Genomic DNA, 13,995 nt, shown 5'->3' on the forward strand with positions numbered 1-13,995 from the left:
AAATTTCCAATAACCTCTATAGAGCACAAGCACTGCTATGAAGAGGAAGGCAGAGATGTGAAATGGAATGCCCTTTGGCAGGCAGCGTGGCAGGGGGGTCGCCTGAAAGAGCAGCCTATCAGGAAAGTCATGAGAGTTCAACTGGAAAGAGATGTTGTGGACACATGATGTGACTTCATTGCTCAGCGACATTCTGCTTCCCTACCTGCAATGCAGGTGGGAAGTTTCAAGAGACCAAGTTGCGGACCTTGAAGTGTCAAGCGAATCATAATCAGTCCCGGACTCCTTTGATTCCACAAACTGTGTGTATCAGTTAGGATAGGTGAGGTTACGCTGCAGGAACAAACAGCCCCTAAAATCTTAGGAGTATAAAGCAACAACCATTCACATGTCAGTCACACTACATGTCCATCAAGAATCATCGCGTGACTCTGTTCCAGGACTCAGATTGGTGAAGTCACTGCTGTCTAGAACATTGCCAGGACTCATGGCAAAGGAAAGGAGCTTTCTAGAGGCTCTCACACCACCAAACATGACATATGTCTCTCCTCACAACTCAGATACCAAACCAGTGCCATGGCCAACCCAACCGCACGGAATCAGGAAGGCAGAAAATAGCACCAATCACCGCCTCATGGGGGTGGCCTTCAGGGGCGGGCATTTTGAATGTGCGTGCGTCTATACTTTTAATCTGGTAAGATCTTTCCTGTTCCTTTTAACCAACAGGAGGAGTGACCCGGTCCCCAAAATGACCACTCCTGAGCAATTCTATTCCAAGGTCATGGAGACCCTGAGATACCTGAACGCCCACCTGCCGAATGGCAGCCACGTGATCTTGTACGGCTTACCAGACGGGACCTTTCTCTGGGATAATCTGCACAACAGATACCATCCTCTCGGTATGGTTTGGAAGATCCTTTTCCTGTTTATCAATGTCAGTGTACATACAGTTCCAATCAGACAGTTCACCTCACGTAGGGATACACCTGAAATGCCATCACACGGCATGGCTCAGCACGGGTGCAGGGAAGTGCCCCCAGCTGCAGGGTCTAAAGGTCAGGGTCCAGCGGTGGGCAGAACCAGATCCAAAGCCGGAAGAGGCAGCAGTAGTGGGCGGAGAATTAAAACCAATCGAAAGGTAAGAGTTTCAGTCAGGAAACTCCTTTCACTGGAGGTGAGATCTAAAAATGAGCTTATGAAGCCCAAACAAGAGACAGAAAGCCTCGAGTCCAAGGGAGGATTTCTCCAAATCTCGGTGGTGAGTGCCCCCTGGTGGCCAGATGGAGTTCCCTAGCCGGGCTGGTTCCCGATTCCATACTCTGAGTCTGTCTCAGGCACGCAGAGAGATAACGTTCCTCCTCTCCGACAAGAAAATTGAATCTATCTCTCAGCCTAACTGATGTGAGGCGTACGTGAGAAATAAGACTGTTCCGTCACCTTCAGTCTCTCTCTCCGCTCCGAGATAGGGCCTGTTATTTCCCTTTACTTTGTGGAGCTGAGAGAGTGGTAATGAATAAGACACCAGCCATTGCCCCTGAGAGCAGGGGAGCCTGGGTTCTGTGTCTGAGCCGCAGCTCGGAAGTGGGGGTGCCTCGGGGCGGGTATGCTGTAAGGGGGAGGGGAGACGTGGGAGAAGAAACAGCCCCCACGGTTCTGCCCCTGCAGCTGACCTTTACAGGTGACCTCCCGCATGCACCTGTCTTCTTCACTCTTGGTGCCTCTTTAACTTGCACCAAAAAATACGTGTGGAGCGTATCTGTTCTTCGGGGCTCAAATAAGCGCCCTGGGCCGTGCAGGGATGTGGGGGCTGGCCTCCCCCTTCCGTGGCCACCCATGCACTTGGGGAGGCCTTCAGCCCACCACACAGGGCAGTGCATGGCAGCCTTCAGACACTCGCCCTGCCCTGCCCGCCCTCACCCGGGGTCACTGGTCAGACCTGGGGTTTCATGAACTTGCTCAGGAGGATTTGTCAACTGCCCCCTGAGAGCTCCCGTGCCCCCTGGGAGCTTGGCACTTCATTGCCAGGAGAAAGCCGTGCGGGACCAAGTCCATGGTTGGTGATGCTTGGTCCCTCCGGTGCCCTTGCGTCCCTCCACCTGCGTCCAGATGTGGCCAAGCCCCTCGGGCCGCCCTGCTGTGCCAGCAGCTCACGGAGGAAGCAAACTCCTTAGCGCCCCTCCCCCCCCCACTCCGGCTCTGAATGTCTAGGGGGTCCAGAAAGAAAGGAAGCATGGGTGTTCCTCAAGAGCCATGCCAGCTGGACATCAGGGCAGGTCCCTGGGCATGCCAGCCTCTGCAGGGAGGCAGGGCCACCCTACGTGTCCCGTTGGCTGCTACACCCGGCCTCGCTGTTTTCCAGGCCAGCTGAACGGGGACGTGACCTACGGGCAGTTGTACGCCTTCCTGAGCTGCCTTCAGGTGAGCTGGCCCTGCCTGTCCCGAGGCCCCGCCCCTCGCCTTCTATGCACCCCATAACCACAGAGTCCTCCCGCCCCAGGTCAGCCCCTGCCACAGCTGGATGACGGCCAACGAGACCCTCCGGACGCTCACCTCGCAGGTAGGACTGGCGCAGCCCCGCAGTGGCATGTTGGCTCATTCTTGCCCTGCGTTTGCTGCAGTGTTTGCCCGGGGATGGGGTTTGGGCAGCGTGCTGGCCCCCAAGCTGGTGAGCAGAAACATTGAACTTCTGGGAGGCTTGACGGGGCCAGGGAATGTGGGGTGCCCTGCCTCTCCCCTTCCGCCTCCTCTGGGTCTGTCACTCTTACCGTGTCTGTCAGTCACTGTATGTGTGTGTGTCTGTCTGTCTCTCTGCTATGTACATATGCGTGTTCATACACACACACACACACACACACATACATACACACACACACACTCACACACACACACACACACACACCTTTGAGAGTCCATTGTAGCATGTTTGCAGAGGTGGAGAGAAGTGAGCTAGGTGAGGCCTGGTCTGAGTCCCCCCAAGTACAGGGAGGACCGGCGCCCCAGAGTCTTCTCCTCTCTACAGGAGTCCGGGGCCCATGCGGCTCTTCCACAGGTTAAGGTTACGGTCAGGGTCAGGGTCAGGGTCAGGGCCAGGGTTAGCCTTCTCTTTGTAAGAGATTCATTGAATTCCTTGTACAAATATACTTCCATTTTTAAAAACCTTGGCGAATGTTAAGAAAAGCACCAAGAACAGTAACAAAGTTCACCCCAAATCCCATCACCCAAAGTCAGTACATGTTCATGTCTTTCCAGTATCACTTCCATAGGTATTGGGGGTTGTGCCTACACAGTGTCAGAATGCACACGTTGTTTTGTGCCGTGTGACCTTCATCCGCTATCCCTCCACACCCTGACCTTGCGATCATGTTAGAGTGTACGACACAGGAATGTGCCATGATTTATCTCATCCCTTGGAGCTGGACGTACAGGTCATAGGGGTTTCCAATTGTTCACTGTGACAAACAGTGTTGGGATGGACCTGTGTGTGTGTGTGTGTGTGTGTGTGTGTGTGTGTGTGTGTGTGTGCACGCGCCGTGTCTGTTAAGACAAATTTCTAGAAAAATGACTGGGTCTGAGAGTGAGCTGTGTTTGAGGAGGTGACCCGTCTTGCTGAACTGCTCTTAGAAAGGTTAAACAGATTGGCATTCTGGGTCTCCGATCCCCGGGCGCCAGTCTCCATTTTCACGACTGTTCATCTTTCCCTCGCCGATCCCATGGGGAGAGTGGTATCTTACTGCTTTCATTTGCACCGATTTGGTCCCTAATGAAGTTTAACCATTTGCATGCGTGTCGGCCCTGTGTGCAGGAAGAGAATTCACAGTGCGGAGCTGCTCCGAGTGGCTCTGAGAGGACGGCAGGGGGGGCAGAAGGGAGCGGGGGGCAGGGACCATCCATTTCTTTGTTCTGCCTGAATCACCCGCTCACTCCACTCAAGGCCCAGGTTTCATGGCGCTCTCCCCGTTTCCCTTGCTTTCAGAGAGCAGCACAACTCTCCAGTACACTGAAGAAGATTGCCACCAGCCAGAAATTTACCAACTTCCATCTTTACTACGTGGATTTTGACTTCCAAGAAAGTAAGTGTTCCTCGGCTTTGGTAATGACAAGAGCAGCAGCTAGGGCGAGCCGGCCCCGGGCAGCTATAACCCGCAGGCAGCAGGTTGGACGGGGTCTCCCCTGGCATCCTCACACACTAAGAGCTCCGGCACTGAAATAAGGCGGAGTGTGGCCCTCTGCCTGGCAAGGGGACGCTCACACCTGATTTCACCATCATTTTAGAAACCCTCAAACACAGAGCCAGCAACCAAGTGGAAAACGCTTCGGCAGGGGGCCAACGGGTCGATGGGATCACCTTTGTTCTGGCCAGTATCGCAGCATCTGCTTAGCAATGGGCTACAGAAGAGTGTGACAGGGACGGAGGCTAAGGTGGTTCCTCCCACAGTGGGCACTGATTTGCCTACTTAGTCACGATGCAGATTCCCAGGCCCGCACAGAAAGAAATGAATCCGAGTCTCTATGGGAATGACCTCAGATTTGCCTGTGGCAGGATTGACAGCCTGGGCCTCAGCTTCCCGGAAAGAACATTTGTATTTCTCTGCTGCCATTCTGTCCAGACACGGGGGCCACTGAGGCGTGGCCACGGCAATAGGCATGGTCCTTCGTACCTTGACTCTGAAAAATTATTATTATTTTTAAACATACTTTTATTGATTTCAGAGAGGAAGGGAGAGGGAGAGAGAGAGAGAAACATCAATGATGAGAGAGAATCATTGATCAGTGGCCTCCTCCACATGCCCCACTGGGGACCGAGCCTGCAAACCAGGCATGCACATTGACCAGGAATTGAACCCATGACCTCCTGGTTCATAGGTCAACACTCAACCACTGAACTATGCCAGCCTGGCTGAAAAAAATGATTGCTGATTGGCTTTAATCCTCCCAGTCTCATGTTCATTGCTAAGCAATTGTTGTAAAAGAGACACGCCTCCTGTTGATGGATTGACCTCTGGGGTGGCGCTAATGAAAAGCTTTGCCATGCATGCACAGGATGGGCCATTTCTCCTCCAGAGGTCATCATCTCTGCCTCCCCACCGCCCTCCCAGCCCGAGCAGCCAGGGGAAGCAGATGGCCTTCGTGAATCATCACAGATTACATTAGCTGACACGGGCGGCATTGCAGAGTCTAGTACTTCAACTCTGAACATCTTCCCAACAAGACTGATCGCCCTTAACTAGATTTCCTGCCTAGGTGATGCCTATTTTCCTCATGGGGAGAGGCATTTTGATGGATAACCTCACATTAAAATGCAGAGCTAACGACTTATTAATGAATTCCTGCTGTAAACAAATATACCGCCAAGTGATCTTTGATCATCGTCAACCTTGAACCTAGATGAAGTTATTAAAAATATAATCATGTCTAACATGCACAGGGAACGTCCTCACTTTCCGAGGGAGCCTCCAGCTCTGTGCTCCGTTGCCTTTGGGGTTACAGGGAGTTCCCTGCACATTTCTGAGCGCTCCGGCCCAGACCTGACAAGGGGGCAGCCATATCTGCGGGACACATCTCTGCCTGGTTACAGGAATGTGTGACCCCCCTCAATGCCGTGCCTGGGACACTGCTGGTCCCCAGGAAAGAGTGCCATTTCTTTCCATCACACCCTTGCTACCCAGCGTGTGGTCTGTGGTGAGCAGCATCCACTCCACCTGGGGGCTACTTATAAATGCAGAACCCCAGCCCCACTCCTCATTGTTAGTGAGGCATCAGGTTTTTGCTACGTCCTACCATGTGCTGTGTAGGTGCTGGGGATATAGCTCTCAACAAAATAGAACAGTCCTTTATCTCCACGAAGGGTCTAGACAGAAGACCTTGACCCTTGGCCAGTCCATTGATGACCTTGATGCTTGTCAGGAGAGGTCATCAGCCCATTCTTGTCCTCAGAACAGCAATAAATGCAGTAACAAAGCAAAAAAGAAAAAAGTTCCGTTAATCCGAACTGAACGTTCTAAACCACATGGCAGTCGGCACTTTACCGAGAAACCTCCCTGTGTCTCTCGGGCTTAGCCATTCTCATCGACAGTTCGAGGACCTTCCTGAGGTTTTGTAATTTCCTGACAAAAACAAATAGGATGATCCCGTTGGGTACAGGGCCTTCCTTGCACTGGGGAGGACAGACGGACACAGTGGGAGGGTGGGAAGGAACCTGGAGGCAGAACCTGGAGGCAGAGGGACCCACCCGGGACCAGCTGATGCATTTCACATCCAGGCGCCCGGTGTCTGCCTGGAAGAGCTGGAAGTTCATCTAGTTTCCAGGAACCGTAGCAAGAACTTGATTTATGCCCCAAGTTCCACGACTGCAAAGGGAATTTTGACCTTGAAAGCTTAGCATTGTTCAGAGCAGGCAGAGGGACTGTCTACTCCTAGACCCGTCGCTGTGGGGAACTACCCACCCGGGCGGCTCACAGCCTAGCCATCTGGTCCACCCCGTGGGGGTGCATGTGCCTTCCAGGAAAAGGCAAGAATTTACAACCGGACAGAACTGTGTGCCTGTCCCGACTCGGACCAGAGGAGCTGCAACCTCGGGCACATGAAATAACCACACAGCTTTTGTCTCCTTTTGAGCGACGTGACAATAAGGGCAAGCGGGGCCCATGTACGGATGGAGGCACCTTGCAACAGAGTAGGGACTCAGCAATGGAATAGGGACATCCCCTCCCACCCCCGCCACGGTCACCTGTGCATCTGAAGCCCCTGGACAACAAATGTTAATAATAATAACATTTTTTATGTTATTTATTATTATTATTATTATTATTATTATTATTATTGATTTCAGAGAGGAAGGGAGAGGGAGAGAAAAGATAGAAACATCAATGATGAGAGAGAATAATCAATCGGCTGCCTCCTGCATGCCCTCACTGGGGATTGAGCCCGCAACACAGGCATCTGCCCTGACCGGGAATCAAACCCTGACCTCCTGGTTCAAAGGTCGACGCTCAACCACCGAGCCACGCCGGCCAGGCTATTCTCTTTCAATGTCCAACTCCGCTCCATCACTAATACACCCGTGGGCCACGCTGGTCCCTTCGAGGAAGCTGTGGTGGGAATGCACCTGTCACTGTGGTCTCCTTTCATGAGACATGAAGACCCACTTATCAAACCTGCAGTCTGCACGGTCCCACGAACACCTCTCCTTTCTGTGCTGCATTTGACCTGTGGCATCATCATATCCTCTTTTTAAATATGAAACTCACCATTCCACACCCCGCGACAGAGCAGATAGCACTGAGGGCCTGCCCCCGAGGGTGGGCACCCCGCCCGGCCCTGGAAGATGGCTGCTTGTCTCCAGAGGCTCTCTGTCTCCCGCTGACTCACCACCCGCCCCCCCACCTGGCTATGAGCTACACAGAGGCAGCGATTTCCCCCCACGGGAAAGGGCAGCTGAGCGGGTAAGGGCCTTATCCTGGTCTGCGCCACACCTCCCCACAGAGGAGGGAAAGTGCCGCTGGGCTGGCAAGGCCCTTTCCACACTGACTGCTGGAACACACCGCCCGCTGCCCTCCGCTTCCATGGCAACGCCTTGGGAGCGCACCGTGTCTCAGATCCTGCCATGTACCTACAAAAACAACCCATGGCCTCATGGTGCGGACCAGCATGTGGGTTTCTCTTCTTACATACCTGAGAGCGTTACTGGCCATTAAAGAGCCAGACGTGTTCTATGAATCTCCTCCCAGGATGTCTGTGGCCGCTTGGAAAAGCAGGTCATTAGCCGAGTCTCTCTGACTTCCCAGGTAAAGAAAATACATCATGTGACAAATCCCGAGAGGTCATTCACGATCGTTCATGAAGAACAAAGAGGGCCTGGCTGGTGTGGCTCAGTGGTTGAGCCACCTATGAACCAGGAGGTCACAGTTCAATTCCCGGTCAGGGCACATGCCCGGGTTGCAGGCTCAATCCCCAGTAGGGGGCGTTCAGGAGGCAGCCGATCAATGATTCTCTCTCATCATTGATGTTTTTCTCTCTTCCTCTCCCTTTCTCTCTCTAAATATCAATAAAAAACACTTTTTTAGCAAAGGGAGAAACAAAGAGGGCACAGGTCCCTGCCCTTGCGTTTTCTGCGGGCCAAAGAGGGAAGAACTGGAGGAACCTTAGCTACGCCTGCGCCCCTCTCTGGCCGTCGGGGAGTGAGCACCTGGGCCCTCTGGGCAGCAGGTTCCAGGCTTTGCTCCCGGGAGGCTCTCGAAGGCTGTTTCCCTCAGGCGTTCTCACAGACTATGCTACCACCGTGTAGGGCTCACATACTGTTGCCTCAGCAGCAGACACTCCAGGCCTGTCGCCCCGGTGAAGGACAGCGGGATTGCTTTCCATCACTCGGGTTGTGAGGTTGAGATAATCAACATGTTGGACATAATCATATTTCTGACGCCCCGTAGGGTTTTTGACGATGACAGGTTGCCACAGGCAGGCAGGTGTGGAAATGGCAGCCGTGAAAGGCGATGGTAGCACACGTGTGCTCCCTCTCCTGCCTCTGCGATGCTGCCCCACTGGCCGCTGGGAAACGAGATGGACTGCAATGGGTGCCGAATATTCCAGAGCTCACCTGGCCCGGCCACACAACCACCTCCACTCGCACGTGTGTTCCTCCCGAGTTAGGAAAACAACAATCACACAGTGGGGAGATCATCTCTGTTCAGAAAGCCGCCCCCCCCCCGGCCCCCCAATACTGAGATAACGTCTCATGGCAGCCCGGGTGGGTGAGCCCGGCTCGGGAGGCAGCGGGCAGCTCTGGCGACAGTCCCTGCTCTAACCCGCTGGCTGTCTGTGTGCCCTGCAGTCGTGAAGAAGTGGCAGAAGAGAGGCGGGCAGCCCTGGCAGCTCCTCGAACCCGTCGATGGATTCCACCCCAATGAGGTGAGCCGTCATACCATGGTTGTTGGCAACTACGTGTTAGGTTATTTTTTAACATAATTATGCATTCCACACATGGTTAGATAGAAGAGTCAATAAAAGTAAAGGGAAAATCAGAGGAAGAGGAAAACCAGGTGGAAATGATACCCGGCCTTTGACTTTATGTCTACAGTTCGCACTCATGGAACGTGTGTGGGGAAGTTCTGAGAGATGCCTATTACCTCGCTCTGTGCTTCCCAGGGGTCAGTGCAGAGAGGGGCCTAGTCGTGGCCTCCATAGCATAATGTAGGTCAAGTACACACACACAAATCCCAAGGATTCCCGAAAGCGAGACCTGTGAGAAATCTCTTCTGTGGATCCCTCTAGAAAGGACATTATGAAAGGAAAGCAGGGGGAGCCAGAAGGCAGGACTCTGTCCCTTCCTGCCCCCACCCAGTCCACCATCCTGGCTTCAACCCAGGAAGCTCCATGTTTATCTGTCAGTCATCTGGACTGACTCATGATGCTTCTTTATTTTAAAACTAGAGGCCCAGAGCATGAATTTGTGCACTGGTGGAGTCCGGCCAGCCGACCCCGATCGGGGTGGAGGGGCCAATTGGGGGTGGGGCCAGCTGAGGGGAGGGGCCTCAGCCGGGCCCTGGGAGGGTCAGCTACCAAGGAAGAGACCCAAAGGGCTCGCTCCGCCGACCAGAAGATCCACTGAGCCAGAGCCCTCGGTTCCACAGTTCGCCCCGTGCCGTGCGGCAGGGTGAGGGAGCCGGCGGCCCTGACCCCTCCGGCGCAGCTGCCTCCCCACCAGGAAGCTGTCTCCATCCCGCCCCGGGACAGTGCGGGGAGCGGGTGGCCAGCGTCTCCGTGGAAAAGTGCACCGGCTTGCACCCCTCTGAGGAGAGGCAGCGCATTGAGTAAACTGACGCCGATCTACCTCTCGTGACAGAAACGTGTCTGTGATCCGAGCAAAGTCCACGGCAGCAGGTGGCAGGCCGGGGGATGACTGCTCAACTCGGCACATTTGTCACCACCCAGGAACTGCTTCAGAGAGAGCTCGTTCTACTATGTGTAAATTACACCTCAAAAGATCATACAGGGGGCTTTACAGAGGGATCCCGTGTGTGTGTGTGTGTGTGTGTGTGTGTGTGTGTGTGTGTACGTACGTGTATGTTCGCACACATCAGAAAGGCTCCACGCCCGATGGCAATAGTGTCTGAATCTATTGTGATGGCAGGTGTTTTCTCTTCTTGCTTCAGGGTTTTAAATTGTTCTCAAATGACTAGGCGTTGCTTCACTATTGTCCAGTCTGAATAAGGGAGCCCAAACACTACTCGCTGGAGGAACGGCCCATGGGAATAAGGCGGGTGGAGGAGGCAGTCCTGCCCACGCCCTGTGCCCCGCGTCGTGGGAGCTACAGGCGGAGGCTGGTGCAAGACCCCCAGGAGCTGCTCAGCAGTGGTCCTGGAATGAATGAGCATAGTGGGTCTTCTCAGCACAGACCTCTAGTCTAGTAACAACAGCGCCTCTCTCATTGGAGACGCAATGAATCGCAGTGCACACGCATGAGTATTTTAATCTCCACGGGAGGGACAGCCCACTGATTGCTTTCAGACCAAGCAGCGACCACCTGCCCAAATCTGGGCTCCATCACTTTAACTTCCTCTGCCCCTCACCCGCCTCCTCCCTATTAATGTAGACGGGGAAGTAGATGATCCCGAATGCGTGGCGCCACGTAACCGTTAGGAAGACAGCTGACGCGCATCAGGTCGAAAGGCAATAAAGGAGAGGAACAGGCAGTGACCTCCGGCGGACCTGGCGGCGGCCCCGTGCTGAGACACAGCAGGACAACAGCCACAGGCCAGTCCTCTGTCTTCAAAGACACTGATGCTCCACTGAGCTGATCCCCTCCCGGGAAGCTGCCGGCTACACAGTCAGCCTGTGCATGTGTGTGTGTGGTATATATGTGTGGTGTTTGTGTGCATGTGGTGCATGTCATATGGGGGGTATATGGGGTACATGTGGTATGTGTATGTGATATGCGTGGTTCCTGTGGTGTGTGTATGTAATGTGCATGTGGTATGTGGTGTGTGTGTGTGATGTATGTCATGTGGGGGAGTGTGGTATATGTGGTACATGTGGTATGTGTGTGTGATGTGTGTGGTGTATGTGGTGTGTGTGTATGGGTGTGTGTGTGGTGTGTTGGACACCGCATGGATCTGACCAAGATCACAGAGCCGAGTGGCTGGAATTTGGGGTCCACCCCAGCAGGCTCAGGAACATATTAATATCCTGGGGATATCTAATACAGAGACTCAATCAGTTCTCGCTTTTCCTAACAACTGCTGAACTCTGAAACACAATTTAGACCAGAAAGGTCTTCAGGTCATTTTCTCTGCCCCGCCCCCCTTGGCAAGTGAGAGGACTGCAGCCCGGAAGGTGGGCGAGGACGCCCAGCACCGCGCAGGCAGCTGACGGCTCTGCCGTTGGAACGGTGGGGCCCTGCCCTCGGGAGACATGCCCAGGTGCTCCTGCCCAAAGTCGGAACAACCCGGAGCGTCCTCCCTGAACAGCGTGCTCGCCTCCGAGACCTCAGCAGCCACATCCCTGACCACCCAGCATTAACGCCTGTGCGATCCAGCCACCAGGGTGAAGGCTGGCCAGGCCCCAGCTGCTGCATGCACGAGGGTGTGATCTGGGGAAGAGGCTGCCCATCAAAGGCACACTAAGGAGGGGCCAGAGGCCTGGACACCAGAATGGATCCTGCTGGCATCGCGAACAGAGAGCTCCCTGATGGGCAACGATGCACCGAGACAGGCCCGCCCTGGCCTCCAGCCCTGCACTCGCAGGATCCCACTTCATCCTGCACCTGTCCTGCCTCACGCCCGGCACCCATCGCTCCCACGCCGTGCCCTCCCACCTCGGTGCCTGTGCACGGGCTGTCCTCCACCATCGCACCACTCCCCACGGTGGGAACCCCTCCTTGAGAATTCAGCTCTGCCATCGCCCTCTTCACAGAGGCCCTGTCCTTCCCCCTCCCCACTCCCAGCAGAGTCTGCACCTCTTCCCCTTCCAGGTGAGGGCATCCCCTGCAGCCCTCCCTGTGGCTTCGCTGGTGCCCTTTTGCATATTGGGTTTTCTCACTAGACAGGGAGCTCTTAAAGGAAAGGATCCAATGGGTTCATCTCCGAAACCCAAGCTCTAGGCCCGCAGTGAGTGTTACCTGTCCACAGAGAAATAGACAAATGGCTTTCTGAGGAAGTGTGTTCGTTATCTATTACTAAATCACAAATCAGCACAAGTTCAGCAGCGAAACAATATTCATCTCTTATCTCACAGTCTCTGAGTGAGGAGTGCCTGGCACTGGACAAGGTCTTCCGCTTCGGGTGTCACAGACTAAAGTCCAGGTGTGTCGCCCGGGCTGCATGCTCATCCAGAGACCCAACCGGGGCAGAGCTGTTTCCAGATTCACGTGGGTTGTGGGCAGAATTCATTCCCCTGTGAGGTAGGACTGAGGACCAGCTCCGGCTGGATGTCAGCAGGAGGCCCCCGCCACCCCCTGCCACGTGGCTTCCTGCTTCACCAGGGCCACAAGGAGGGTCCCCGGTGGCAGAGTGGTTTCACATAATGTTCCGTCCTCACTGAAGTGACCTTTCACCTTCGCCGTGTTCTGCTGGTGAGAACCAAGCGATAGGTCCCACCCTCACCAGGGAAGGGATCGTACAAAGAATGATGGTCGGAGTCATGGACCATCCAGAGTGTGTCCCCACACGAAGAAGAGAGCGGGTCTTGCTGGTGAAGTCTTTACTGGGTTGTCATCTCCGTTTTGCTCCTCCTCACAGGTGGCGTCGCTGCTGCTGGCAGATGGCTTGTGGGACAAGGTGCGGCTGCAATGGCCCCAGGTCCTGGGGAAGGAGAATCCGTTCAACGCCCAGATTGAACAGGTGTTTGGAGACCAAGGGGGACACTGAGTCCCCCAGGGACATGGGCTCCCGGGGAGCTTAGGGAAACGGAAACTTGGGTAAACTCATCCAGCGCGTAGTTCCAGGGCTGCTATGTCACAGCCTCACAGGCCTCTCCCTACAGCCCCTTTGCAGTGCTTTTCTCTCCTCTAGGAGCACATCTGAATGACAGTGTGACTCTCTGAGCTTCTGGGTTCAGTTCTCCGCCCACTGACCCTCGTACAATCCTATATAATAAAACCCTAATATGCAAATCAACTGAATGGTGAATGACCCATCGCTATGATGCACACTGACCACCAGGGGGCAAATGTTTAATGCAGTAGGAGCACCACTCAGCCAGAAGCCAGGCTCACGGCGAGCCGGTGGTGGCAGGAACCTCTCCCACCTTTGCATCAGCGCTAAGGATGTCCGACTGATGGCTTAGGTCAGACATCCCCCAAGGGCTCCTGGACTGCAGGAGGGCACAGGCTGAGCCGAGGGAAACCCCCCCCTCCCCGAGTGCACGAATTTCATGCACTGGGCCTCTAGTCTTTAATAAAGAGCTTTGGGCCCCGCCAATGTGGCCTGTGAACCAGGAGTCACAGTTCAATTCCCTGTCAGGGCACATGCCAGGGTTGTAGGCTCCATCCCCAGTGAGGGGCGTGCAGGAGGCAGCTGATGGCTAAGTTTCCCTCTCACAGATGTTTCTATTTCTCTATCCCTGTCCCTTTCTCGCTCTCTAAAATCAATAAAAACATATTTTTAAAAATTTTTTAATTAAAAAGAAAAAGAGCTTTGGGTGCTGTTCCCAGCAAGAGAGCATCTGTGCCCTTGAATGGCTAATTGTGGTAAAAAAAAAAAACAAACAAAAAAAAACCCACAAATAAGAATTCCAGCATATTGGGCAGCTTACCCGGGTCTCTGCGCCAGGGGACTGACCCCTCTTGGTTATGGATGTAGGACACAAAACACAATGGCATTTTTCACTGCCTTTGTCAGAAATGTTTCCCTGTCACATTGCATTGGTCGCAGATACAATTGGTTCTTACTGTTCAGGGCGGTCATCATTCTGCAGAGTCACCTGAACACCCCATTAGCAAGGCCTGAAGCTCTGCTCCCAGGCTGACCTAGAAACACAGGTGACATTCTCGCCAGCCTCGGG

The 13,995-nt window shown here is 54.1% G+C and overlaps 1 protein-coding gene across 2 annotated transcripts in view; it reads left to right on the top strand.

The window, feature by feature from the left end:
• AOAH (acyloxyacyl hydrolase) overlaps nucleotides 1–13,561 on the top strand; it is a 90,588-nt gene extending 77,027 nt beyond the window's left edge. For both annotated transcript variants that reach the window (XM_054726322.1, XM_054726323.1), the window contains exons 16-21: nucleotides 727–899; nucleotides 2,360–2,418; nucleotides 2,498–2,557; nucleotides 3,974–4,070; nucleotides 8,828–8,904; nucleotides 12,732–13,561. In XM_054726322.1, coding sequence (XP_054582297.1) covers nucleotides 727–899; nucleotides 2,360–2,418; nucleotides 2,498–2,557; nucleotides 3,974–4,070; nucleotides 8,828–8,904; nucleotides 12,732–12,860 — 595 coding nt within the window. In that variant the 3' untranslated portion in view covers nucleotides 12,861–13,561. The remainder of the gene's footprint in view (nucleotides 1–726; nucleotides 900–2,359; nucleotides 2,419–2,497; nucleotides 2,558–3,973; nucleotides 4,071–8,827; nucleotides 8,905–12,731) is intronic.
• The last annotated feature ends 434 nt before the right edge of the window (nucleotides 13,562–13,995 follow it).

This window comes from Eptesicus fuscus, chromosome 14 (genome assembly GCF_027574615.1).
Source record: "Eptesicus fuscus isolate TK198812 chromosome 14, DD_ASM_mEF_20220401, whole genome shotgun sequence".
Classification (NCBI taxonomy): Eukaryota; Metazoa; Chordata; class Mammalia; order Chiroptera; family Vespertilionidae; genus Eptesicus; species Eptesicus fuscus.